Source organism: Canis lupus, chromosome 5, assembly GCF_011100685.1.
Source record: "Canis lupus familiaris isolate Mischka breed German Shepherd chromosome 5, alternate assembly UU_Cfam_GSD_1.0, whole genome shotgun sequence".
Lineage (NCBI taxonomy): Eukaryota > Metazoa > Chordata > Mammalia > Carnivora > Canidae > Canis > Canis lupus.
Window position 1 is genome coordinate 5,337,742 of NC_049226.1, and position 11,950 is coordinate 5,349,691.

The 11,950-nt window shown below is 51.3% G+C and overlaps 1 protein-coding gene and 1 long non-coding RNA gene across 2 annotated transcripts in view; one reads left to right on the top strand and one right to left on the bottom strand.

The window, feature by feature from the left end:
• BARX2 (BARX homeobox 2) overlaps window positions 1-4,649 on the bottom strand; it is a 73,494-nt gene extending 68,845 nt beyond the window's left edge. Inside the window, exon 1 of the mRNA XM_038535652.1 lies at window positions 4,408-4,649. Within this exon, the coding sequence (XP_038391580.1) occupies window positions 4,408-4,594 (187 nt within the window). The 5' untranslated portion in view covers window positions 4,595-4,649. The remainder of the gene's footprint in view (window positions 1-4,407) is intronic.
• A 1,107-nt stretch (window positions 4,650-5,756) lies between these two features.
• LOC102152251 lies at window positions 5,757-11,707 on the top strand. The gene is made up of 3 exons (XR_005359054.1): window positions 5,757-5,807; window positions 10,930-11,082; window positions 11,649-11,707. It is a non-coding gene; the product is annotated as an uncharacterized LOC102152251 (long non-coding RNA).
• Window positions 11,708-11,950: the final 243 nt, after the last annotated feature.

An 11,950-nucleotide genomic window follows, 5' to 3' on the forward strand; every position in this document is an offset into this window, starting at 1 on the left:
CGCTAATAAAAGCCCATCTGCCTCTGGCAGCAATACAAATGCCTGTTGATAATGATCATTCTCCCGGACCCCAGTTTACATTTTTCCATTAACATTCCAGTCCCCGACCCTCAGGTTCCCAAGATCCCGTGGGCTTTGGTCTCAGACTGCGAGACCCTGCTGAGATTTGGGGAATCCCTGCTGCCAACTCCATGAAGCAATAGCTGGCTGCCTACCTCCCAAAGAAGTCATTACACACGTCCCCACCTCATTTCATTTTTCACTGGGATGCCACCCAATCTTGGTGATAAAAATGAACCCAAGACACCACCCCAAAGAACGTGTTTCTCTTGGACCCACCAAAGGATAAAATGTTCTCAGCACCACCTCTTAAACACTCTTCCCCAAATGCCCCTTTTAATTGGCTGGTTGACTGTCCCTTGGGTGTGACTGCACGGATTTATCCCGGGTGTGTAACCAAGTTGGAAAAGCCTTGCTGATTTGCGAGTACCCTAACAAGAAGGACGGCAAGTGTATAGCGTGGACTGAAACTGCGTTTAAGCAACGATGTGACCCTAGCGCTTCACCAAAAAAAAAAAAAAAAAAAGTACATTCTGCTTGGGGAGATGGGTCTGTGATCTCTGCGACCCCTTGCAGCTCTGTACCTCCACCGATGGTTCTAGAAGACTGGCCACTGAAGATCACTGGGAGATCCCAGAGAACCGTTCCACCAGACCAGGAGAAAGAAATTCGCCTCTAGGTTTCAGTGGATCAATTAAAAGCCATGTGCTGGTCACAGGCTATAAAATGTCCAAATATCTGCATTCACCTCCCTCCCCTCCTCCACATTCCCCGGCCAAAACACGCATGTGCAAGTCTAGGGTAATTCTAGGTTATAAGTATAAATAACTGTAATAAAATTGTAAGTCCTGAGCACAGTAGGTTGGCTGGTCACCATCCTCAAGAAAACTCTTAGGATCAATTGTTCTATCCTCGTTTTTTGTGAAGCAGGCTATTCATCTTTTCCAAACTCTGCTTGGTTTCTAAAGATGGAACTGAAAGGAGAGCCTTCAGAAATGACTCTGCCGGTGTCTCTGCACCGTACTCCGTCCCGAGAAGCCAGACTTCTTCATGCGACTCTTCCACCGAGAAACACTAATCACGACCAGAAAAATGAAATCATGCACTCGGGAGTTAAATCGGATTTAAGATAGTCTAAATTGCACCTCACTTTTGGCCTCTAATCACTGTCAGTGTTCTAAGGTTGATGAGAGACTGTTAACTGATTTCTAAATGGCAATATATTTCCATTCTAAATGGGGAGGACTATTACCAGATTTTAAAATAAAACTGTGTTACATGCTAAGTAAATTCTATACATATTTCACACCTCATCAGTGGTCCGAGTGACAAGTTTTTTTTTCAAATGGAGGCTCTCTTTGGGCTGGATTTTTTAAATTTTATTTTCAATCTAATGACAAATGTTCCTTCAGTTTGGCTTCAAAGACTAGGATTCCCTTTCTCGCTGTCTACTGTTTCCCAAGCGCACCTCTTGGGAAACTTAAATAAATTTAGAGACAGCCTTCTAAGCCTAAAATGACTGCATTTGTAATAAGAAAGGGCCTGTTATTAAAATAAAAAAAAAAAAAAGAAAGGGCCTGTTAAAACAAATAATTTTTTTTGAAGGTGAGTATTCCATCAAGGTTAGAGTGTCTAATAATAAATTACCGTCAGGTGATGGTCTGCCAAATGAAAAATGTTTCCATTTCTCAGTTTACTTGAATACATGCTCTTCCCTCTGAGGAGATTCAGTACCATAAACTGACATTTGGGTCACTAAAGCTAAACACTGTGGACTGCTTAATTATATAGAGGCTTTTTAAATGCTGTGGCTCTATATCCACCCCAATTTTATATACTTATTATGCAAGGTCGTAACTTTTTTAAAAAAATCTTATTTCATTATTTTACCTGGCAAAGTTCACTTCTGGTAGTTAAATTTTAAAAAGAGCAGACGGAAGGATGAGAGAAAGTTTAGTAATTTTAATTCCAATGTATGCCTTTCACTTGATTTGAAATTTTTATACATCAGTTCTACCAAAAGTGCTAAATATTTATCCCTATCCAGAAAAAATATATATATATATATACATATATACAAAAAAACTCCACACACAAAAAAGATATATATGTATACATAAAAACACACATACAGTGAATTGAATGTAGAATGCCAGCAACTTAATGCCATTTTTTAATTAATATAAAAGATTAAGTTTATCCAGTCTAAGATTTTTTGATCTTGAACATAACTGTTAAAAACAGCAAAAATGCTTTGAAAGTGTGGTATTTGCAAAACCCTTGAGAAGTCACTAATGGGATTCCCATGATCTAATACATGTAAGGCTTTAACTGTAATCGTAAACCCACTAAAGGCTTACGACCTGAAAGTATGGACTATTGTAGCCAGTTTTTATGGGTTTAATTCCGCTGGCAAATCCCAGTTTCTATATTTTAAATCTCAACTAGCACAAAATCACGACTTTTTCCAAAGAACATTCTAAAGAAAGTAAACACCGGAATGACAGGGCAAGAAAATCATTACCAACAACCACCCTTTCACCCAAACCATCAGTGAACTTCAAAAGCACAAGACCGAGCAAAACTTTTAGTTCGTGATACACGTGCAATTCACCCTTAACATTCTCAAAACTACATATGAATCATCTTATTTTCCTCTGACTTATTTCCCATACAAGATTCAGTGAAACAGAACTTACTCAGCCCCTATTGATGACTGGATCACTGTTTTCTGGGGTTATTTATTACTTTTTTTCTTTTTTTAGTATGTTTTTACTATGATCCAAATTGTATAACTGCTAAAAGCCAGGAAAATCTGCCTTCAGGTCAACGCATAGCACAAAGGCCCTACAAATTTTGCTCGCCCTGCGCTATACCTGGGTGCTCCGAATCGTTCTATTTTGTCCGAGGGTCCTGCAGGAATGCAATGTACTTAGCAGGGTACATTGCAATTTGTGATTAAATCTTCTTCCCCCCGTCAAGAGGTTTGAGTTATCATACCAAATGATGACTTATGCTCAATACAAGACTCAGTCTACCTCCCCTATCCCATATATGTGCAAACTATTCGTTCAAGGGTTTATACATGCAAGGCCAGCACACAAATGCAAAAATATAAATATTAAGGATATCTACCTTATTTCTAAAGTGTCTTATTTGTTCCTCGCCTTATATAGTTCTTGATTCTTAAAATTCAATATTGCAAATCTTGTGATGGGCTGAATCAGGCCTAATTCCACTTTACAGATAAAATTTAATTTACAAAGACATAACTGAATATTGTATTTAATTTGTAAGCAAATACATGTGGAAACAACTTGGTTTCGAAAGAACTTTGCTGTATTTACATATTCACTGATTATTATTCACTGATTGTTCCACGGACAACCTCAAACCAAAAGAAAATAGAGGATTCCAAGCACTGTGCACCAGAAGCTTCTGGCTGAAAGCTTCCAAAAAATATCTTTTAAAAAAAAAACACTGCTAGCTCTTCACTCTACTTTTTCAACCTAAGTTGTAACAAAATTATTTATTTCAGGGCACGCGTGCAACAAACATAACCTCAAAGTTTCTTTTAGTTGGGAAATACTGAATTTTTACCTTTAGTTGAAAGCACTGCTGATAACTTATTTTTGATAAAAATTGCTTCAACTTTTTTTTTCTTTTTCTTTCCTATACCTGCTTTTCAATAGCCTAAATCCTTCCAAAGCCAGGGCACTTTGAAACTTGGAGCTTCTCTTAACACACTCAAAGCTTAAAAAATAAAAAATTAAAAAACCTCTGGATTTACTTTCCACATAAACCTAGGACTTTCTCAGTGTGTTTATTAAATGTTGATCTTTCCCCAGCCGTCTTCTTCGGCCCTCGCGGATAGAGAAAACCAGACGGGAAGAATGTTTTTATTGTTGTAACTGTTGTTTTTTCAGCCACTTAAAACAAAAGGGGGTGACCTCCTCTGCCTCGCACCGCAAGGCGACGGATTCCAGAGCTGCCGCCCCAGAGGAACAGAGCCTTTCAAGTAAAAAGTTCAATGATTTCGGGATTCGGTCGAGAGCCTGGGGGATACGACCGAGGGGCCTGCAGGCTCCCCAGAGGGGGCAAGGCCAGGTCGGACGCGCCGGCTCGAGGGGAGCTGCACCCCCGCTTTCTGCAACCGCGAGCTGGGCGCTGAACCGGGGCAAGTGTTGCAACTTTCTGCGCGGAAACCGGGGCTGCGCAGGGGAGCGGGAGCGCCCCCGGGGTCCCCGCCGCCGCCTCCAGTGCCCCGGCCCCGGGGAGGGAGCCCCGCGCCCCGCTGACCCCCCCCCCCAGCCTCTCCCCTCCCCGCACCCCGACGGCGCGTCTCACCGGTGCAGGAATGCAGGGGCTTGGGGCGCACGACCAGCGACGGGCACACGGAGTAGAGGGAAAGTTTCTCGAAGTAGTCGCAGGTCTCCTTGGAGAGGATCTCGTCGATCATGAAGGTCTTGTAGCGCCGCCTGGCTGCTTTGAGCTGGCCGGGCGAGCTGAGCCGCAGCTCGGCGTGGCAGTGCATGGTGAGCGGGCGGCGCGGCGGCCGGGGCCTGACCCGCTCGTGGGCCGCGCGCGGGGGCAGGGCCGGGCTCCGAGGCGCGCGGAGGGGAGCGGGCACCGGGCGCGCCGGCCGCGCGTCTACACCCACCCGCGGGCCAGCATCCCCGCGGAGCCCTTCGGGGCCAGCGCAGCTGTCACTCGGCGCGCGCTTCCCGCGGGGCCCGGCCGAGCCGCGCCGAGGGGCGGCGGCGCCCACCCGCCCGTGCCAGCGGCCGCCGACCTGCGCGCCTCGCGCCCGCCTCGCCCGCCTCCCGCCTCGCCGCGTCTCGCGCTCCTCTGCCAGCCTCTCTATTTTAAGACGCTCGCTTCGGCTCTCCTCCCCGCCCCCCTCCCGGGACGCGCTCCAGGTGTGTGCGCCCAGGGTGCGCGCTCGGGGGTGCGCGCCGTGCGGGGAGCGCGCGCCGCCCCCGCCGCTCCCCCGGGACGCGACCCCGCGCACCTCCCGGCGGGGCCGCGCCCGCAGCCCGCGGGGCAGGCGCGGCCGGGTCGCCGCTGGAAAGAAGCCGCGTCCGTGCCCAGGCGCCCCGAGGACCCGTGCGTCTCCGCCCCCCGCCCCCCGCGCCCTCCCCGGCTTTGCCGACGACCCGCGCGGCCTCCCCCGGACCCACTGCGCTCCCGGCCCGCGCGGAGCCGCACACTTGCCCGCGCCGCGCCCCCCGCGGGACCCCGAGCCCTCGATGCCCCCTGCCCTGACCGTTATCCCAATAATAAATTGTAAAACTGAAAAACTAAGCCCCCCAGAGCGTGCGTCCTCTGTTGTGTGTGCGTGTGTTTTTGGGTTTTTTTTTTTTGTTTTTTAGGTTCTAACGTGTAGAAGCCGTTTTCGCCGCGCAAGGACCGGCGAGCGCAGCGGGTCACCCCGCTGGAGGAGTCCCGCCGACTCCCGGCTTCTGGGGGCCGTGCCCTCTTCCTCCTGCGCTCCCCCAACCTGCGGGCCTGTTGCAGTCAGTATCCCTACGGACTTGTGTGTTCCGTTGGAATTTTTTTCTTTTTCTTAAGATTTTATTTATTTATTCATGAGAGAGGCAGAGACACAGGCAGGGGGAGAAGCAGGCTCCGTGCAGGGAGCCCGACGTGGGATTCGATCCCGGGTCTCCAGGATCGCGCCCTGGGCGCCCTGGGCTGAAGGCGGGCGCTAAGCCGCTGAGCACCCGGGCTGCCCTCCCTTGGAATTGGTGAGCGCGGGGCCCCCCACCCAGTCCCCTGCCTCCCCGCCCGGCGGCCCCGGTCTCCCACGACTTTGTCTCCCAAGTGCTGTGCGCGGGGCAGGCAGGGAGGCAAACGCTGGCGAGGAGGGAGCCGGAGCGTCGGGACGACCGTGGGGCCGCTGGCGTCCGGCTGGGAACCTGGAGGCGGAGGCAGGAGGCCGCGCGGCCCTGGGCGGGGGTGGTTGCAGCCGGACGGAAGGGACGCACCTGGAGGACTGATAAGGGGGCGCTTGGAGAAAGCGGAGCAATAAGCCGAGTTAGAGCCCAGTATCAGCCGTGGCTCGCGGTGCGACTTTGCGGATCTCCCTCCGCGACGCGTCCACGTGTGCCGGGGCGCCTGCTCCTCCCTTGCTCTCCATTTACAGTTGTTTTCGTTCATTCTCCGTCCCCCCCCCCCCCAAAGCGGGCGGGCCCGGGGCCCGCGAAGACTGCGGCCAGGTGTCCGGCGCGCCCCAGGCCGGGTGACCAGCCGCCCCGCCGCCGGGTGCGGCCCCCAGGGGTCTCCAGGGCGCGGGCGCGGCGGGGACCTGCTGCGCCACGAGCCGGGCACCGGCCCCAGGGGCGCGCGGCGCTTTGCGCGGAGAGTCGGGGGCTGGAGGGGCGGGGAAGCGGGGTGCTCGGGCTCGGGACCCATCCAGAGCCCGCGGCGAGGGGCGATGCCCGCGAGGCGCTGCCACCCCCCCCCCCCCCCCCCCGGCGTGGACTGGGTCGGGTCCCGCAGGGCGCTCCCGGGCCCGGCCTCCGCCCGCCCTTTGCCTCTGCCCGCCTCTGCTTCCTTCCAGGCCTCCCTCTCGGGTGCCTGGGGCTCCCGGGGCGCCTGACCCCGCGCGTCCCTTCCCCTCGCCCTGCGACCCCGCTCCTGCCCGCGCTCCCGCCTCCCCTCCGCCTGCGACCTGCCCCTTCTCTCTTCTCCTCTTCGCTCCATCTTCCAACTCAGCTTCCCTCCTCCTCCCCGCCCTCCTCTTCCCTCCCTCGCCCCTTCTCCTCTTCCTCTCCTCCTTGCCTCCCTCCACACTCGGAGCCGAGGCGCGCCCGCGTGTCCCTGCGCCCCGGCGCCGCCACCGGGAGGGAGGCCGCGGGCCGCGCGGCGGGGCAGCGCCGAGAGCCCGGTCACCTGCCGGCCCGCGGCTCCCCGCTCGCTCGGGCGCTCGGCCCGGGCCTGGGCTGGCCCACACGCTCCCTCCCTCCCGGGGAGACCGACTGTCCTTTGATTTGAAATCGGCAGTGTTTTAAAGAGCTGAGCAATTTCGATTCAACTCCTGGGATTTTCCACCTTTTCCAGTTTTCTCAGAGGGGGCCTGAGGGCACACGCCCCAGGTGTCGCGGAGAGAGAGATCCCAGATCTGGAGTCTGGAGCTTTGAGCCCTCTGTCGCTTATAATCAAAGCTGAGCCTCATTTTTTTTTTTTCATTGATGAGTGCTCCTCCTAATACCTAACTACTTCACGAGGCTGGCCTTTTCGTAATCCATGCCTCTACACAAGCTGTTCCCCGCGTGGGAATGCCCTCCACAGCCCAATCCCTCCCTCCCTCCCAGCCTGAAAAGCTGGTTCCAGACCCATCTCAAATGTCACCTCTGCTCAGAAAGGTTGCCCCCTCCCCAAGGCTGCTGATTCCTACCTCTGCCCAGTGGTTCCTTTACTCCACTAACTTTTGCAAGTTTATTTCACCCGCGGGACAATGAGCTCCTGGTGTGTTCTGGAGCATAGCACCGGGCACATAGTAGGTTCTCAATAAGTGTGTCATAAATAAATCAATGCATGAGGGGCACCTGCTCGGAGGCAGTCCCTGAAGTGTTGGACTCTTGGTTTCGGCTCAGATCATGATCTCAGGGGTGAGATCCAGCCTGGAGTGGGCTCAGGTCCCAGTCCTCTCAAGACTCTCTCTCCCTCTGCCCTTCCTCCCTCTAAAATAAATAAATAAACAAACAGATAAATAGAATCTTTTTTAAAAATGAATGCGTGAAAGCTGAGCTCATTCCACGTGTGTAAAAGATCCAAGCACCAAGCACATGATGGGACTTCAAATCTTAATTTGTTGCACTGAATCTGTCTTTCTCCTCAAATGAGTTTTTGCCACTCTCTTGATATTTTTGGTTTCTAGCAATGGCAACTCGCCCAATTCCCATTTTGCTCCCATTTCTCTCTTTTCACTCGCTCCCTCCTTCCCTCAGACTGTAAAGGGCTTCTGTGGGAGGAAGCACACCCCGGCTGTCAATCACAAAGTGGGGCTTTGGTCAGGAATAGTCAGGGGTTTAGTTTCCAACATTAATGAAGTGGCTGGAACAGCAAACATCTGCCAAAGAGATTCAAACCTTTTCCAGCTGCTGGAGACCCACAGACACTTCCCAGCCTCTGGTGACGGCACCCAGGCAGTGTCTGCCCCCGGTGCCCAGCCAGGGGAACACACACGGAGCGGAACAGGCCTGTCTGCGCTGGGGCACACTTGGGCAGTCACAGAAGGGGAGAGCAATTCATACCCTCCAAGAGGCTCCAGGAAATCAGCCTCCCTCCCCCGTTCCATCTGGCACCTGATTCCGGGGACAGAGCCCAGCCAGAAAGAAGGGGAGAAGGACATCTTTGCAATCTCAGGTGGCCTCTGACAGTCAGAAACCAAGGAATCCCTCTTTTCTACTTCAGCTCATACCTAGTATCTCCACTCAACTAGAGCTCATAAAAATGGGGTCTTTAAAAAAATGTATGTATGTATGTATGTATGTATTTCAGGTGGGGTGGGGGGAATGGGCATAAGAGATGGAGATCCAGAATCTCAAGCAGACTCCATGCTGAGCTGAGCTTGGAGCCCCATATGGGGCACGGTGTCCAACCCCGGGGTGCAGAACCTGATGCGGAGCTCTGTTTCATGACCTGAACTGAAACCAGGAGTCCCAAGCTTAACCCACTGAGCCACCCAGACGTCCATAAACCAAAATGGCTTTTAAAACTCCTAGAGCTTAAAAAAAAAAAAAAAAAAAAAAAAACCTCCTAGAGCTTGAGGGCACCTGGGGGGCTCAATGGTTGAACATCTGCCTTCAGTTCAGGGTGTGATCCCAGAGTCCTGGGATTGAGTCCCACATCAGGGAGCCTGTTTCTCCCTCTGCCTGTGTCTCTGCCTCTCTCACTGGGTCTCTCATAAATAAATAAAATCTTAAGAAATAAAAAAATTTTTTTTCATTTTAAAAACACTAAAGTCCTAGGGCAACATTTAAATTGCATGTAGGCTCTAATCCTCGGTGACCTCAGCTTTAGTTTAGTTTATTCCTTCTACAATCTCCGGCTATGTGTGGATGCAGATATTCGGAAGCAGCCCTGCCAAGTACGTTCCCAACCATCTTTGCTCCAAAGAGGAGAAAGGGACAAAAGAACTTTTTCTATTCTAGTAAAGTGTATTTAATGACTTGTATTTCAGTTGCTACGTTTTGAAATAGTTTCAGACATGTAAAAGCAATGTAGGGAAAGCACTGTAAGTTAATATTCCCCCGGGCCCCAGGACCATGCCCACACTGCTGTCTGTGGAGCCCAGCAGGGCAGCCTTGCAACAGCAAGAAGTCAAAGGGGGTGGACAAGGAGGCTAGCTTATTTGTAATGATGATATTAATTTACAAAAACTGTTCTCTTGGAGTGTAAAGCATCTTTTTAAGGGAGGGCACAAATGTAATCCACTTGACAAATGGGTTTGCGAAGGTCTAAGTCCTTCTGTCCTTTCTCAAAACATCCTTCTGGAGGGAAAGCTTAAACTGGGGGGAAAAAAAAAAAGCAAATCAACAAAGACAATAGCTGGCCGTCCAGAGCACTGAACATTTATATGCAGCGGGGAAATGCCATTAATCAACCAAATGTTTCCAAAAATTTGAGAAGTTTGGTACACAGATTAAAATCATTTGTTTTGCTCATCCAGTCCCTCTGTTACTGGTGTCATCCTTGACCTTGAACAGCCCTATTTCTGCCAACAGCCTGTGCACCTCGATTCTCTCAGCTGACGGACATAGCCAGGAAAATAAAATGTCACCTCTCCCGTCGTCGTCATGATGCGGTGAATAGAAACACGGAAGTTTAGAGCATCCCTGGCTTTGACATTTTTAACCCTTCACTAAGGGGGAAGCTACAAGCAGAGAGAAAAGGAGCTTCTCAATGCGCAGGGGAGCAGTGCTCTGGCCATGGGGGGGTCAGCAGAAGGAACCCCTGGGCTAGGCCAGTCGGGGTGCCGTCCCCACCCAGTCACTTGGTCACTCCCCTGACCTCTGGTCTCCAACAGCCACGTGTGGGTGATGACAGCCAACTGCGAGGTCTGCTGGAGGCTTCCACGGATGAGCGTGAGTGCCAGGCTCTCGCTTCCGCAACCCCAGTCCCCCCACCACCTTGACCTTCAGTTCAGTAAAAGCAGCAACTGGCTCCCAAAACCCATCACAAAATAAAACTGCAGTTCCAGAAAGCGTCAGGGCCTTTGCTGTCTCACATGCAACTGGGGTTGGTTCGGGCTCCACGTTCAAAAGATGATCCCCGGGTGGCGCAGTGGTTTGGCGCCTGCCTTTGGCCCGGGGCGTGATCCTGGAGACCCTGGATCGACTCCCACGTCGGGCTCCCGGTGCATGGAGCCTGCTTCTCCCTCTGCCTGTGTCTCTGCCTCTCTCTCTCTCTCTCTCTCTCTCTGTGTGACTATCATAAATAAATAAAAATTTATAAAAAAAAAAAAAAAAAAAAAAAAAGCTGAGATCAAGCGAGAAATACAGAGCGGAGGAGGTGCCGGAGCCGGTGACTACTGTGAACCACAAAGGAGATGGCCTGGCCACCAAGAGTCCCCAAGTGCTGCTTAACATCTGGCGCCTCCCGCCACAGCCCCAGCACATCTGCAGGAGTCAATCATTCTCCCCCGCACATCACAAGACGCTGGCTCGGTTACACTTGTTACTTGGCGGGGGCGCGGTGGGGGTGGGGGGGTGGGGGGGGGTGTCTGCCTAAATAAATAAGTAAATACCGTGATCAACCACTGGGTGACATCTCATTCAAATCATCTTGTCAAATATTTTCCTCTCTTTTACCTTAGGAGGACCTCAGCAGGGTCTCTCATGACTTGTCAATTTCCTCTCGCAGGGGCCAGTCTGCAGGCCGGAGAGGCAGGATTCTGGGGAACCAGCACGGAGCAGGTGGGCACTCGTGTCGCCTGTTAGCACAGACAGGAGGCCCCCGTGTCAGCGGGCACAGGGAGAGGCTTGGCCGGCCAGTCAGCCTTCTGGACACAGGAAGGTAAAACAACAGCCCTGAGAGCCTCGGATGGTTGCGGAACTCCGCCGGCGTGATTGCCATTAGCTGGGACAGAACAGCATTTACTAAGAACACGGGGTGCAGGGTGCCCAACAGGGAACGTGATGTTCTCTGCTCCCTGGATTCGTAAGAAGGAGATTGTAGAAAACCTGCACCCAGGCGCTAAGCACCTACCTAGACCTAAGCGAAAGGGTGGCCTCCGCACACCTGCCTGGGTGCACAGGCTGCAAACTTTTTTTTTTTTTTTTTAAGAGGGATTGAAGAGATGGGTGGGCAAGAGGAATTTTTAAAAAGGATTTGTTAAATAAATAAACAAATAAATAAATAAATAAAATTTAAAAAAAATAAAAAGGATTTGTTGGCTAAACAAATTCAAAAGAAAGCCTTCAGGAGAAGGGAAATGGAGTCAAGTGGCCCAGCCAGTTGCAGGATCCTTCTGTCCTGGGCTCAGCCTCGGTTGGCAGGCTTTCGTGCACAGAAAGGCATATAGACAGTTTCCTCTTCTTTTTTAATCTATCCCCACCTTTCTTCTTTTTTCTTTTCAACAGATTTATTTAAGAGAGAGCACGCACGCACAAGCCGGGCAAGAGGCAGAGGAGAGGGAAAGAAATCCTTAAGCAGACTCCATGCTGAGCGCAGAGCCCAACGTGGGGCTCGATCCCAGGACCCCAGATCATGACCTGAGTGGAAACCAAGAGTCTGACGCTCAACTAACTGAGCCACCCAGGAGAATTTCCTTTTCTAATAAATAAACTCTAATTTGAAATATTTCTTGCGACGGTTGGCTTTCAAGAGAAAATTGACCCCTGTGAGCTATTCACAGAGAATACTTTTATTATCAGTAGAAATT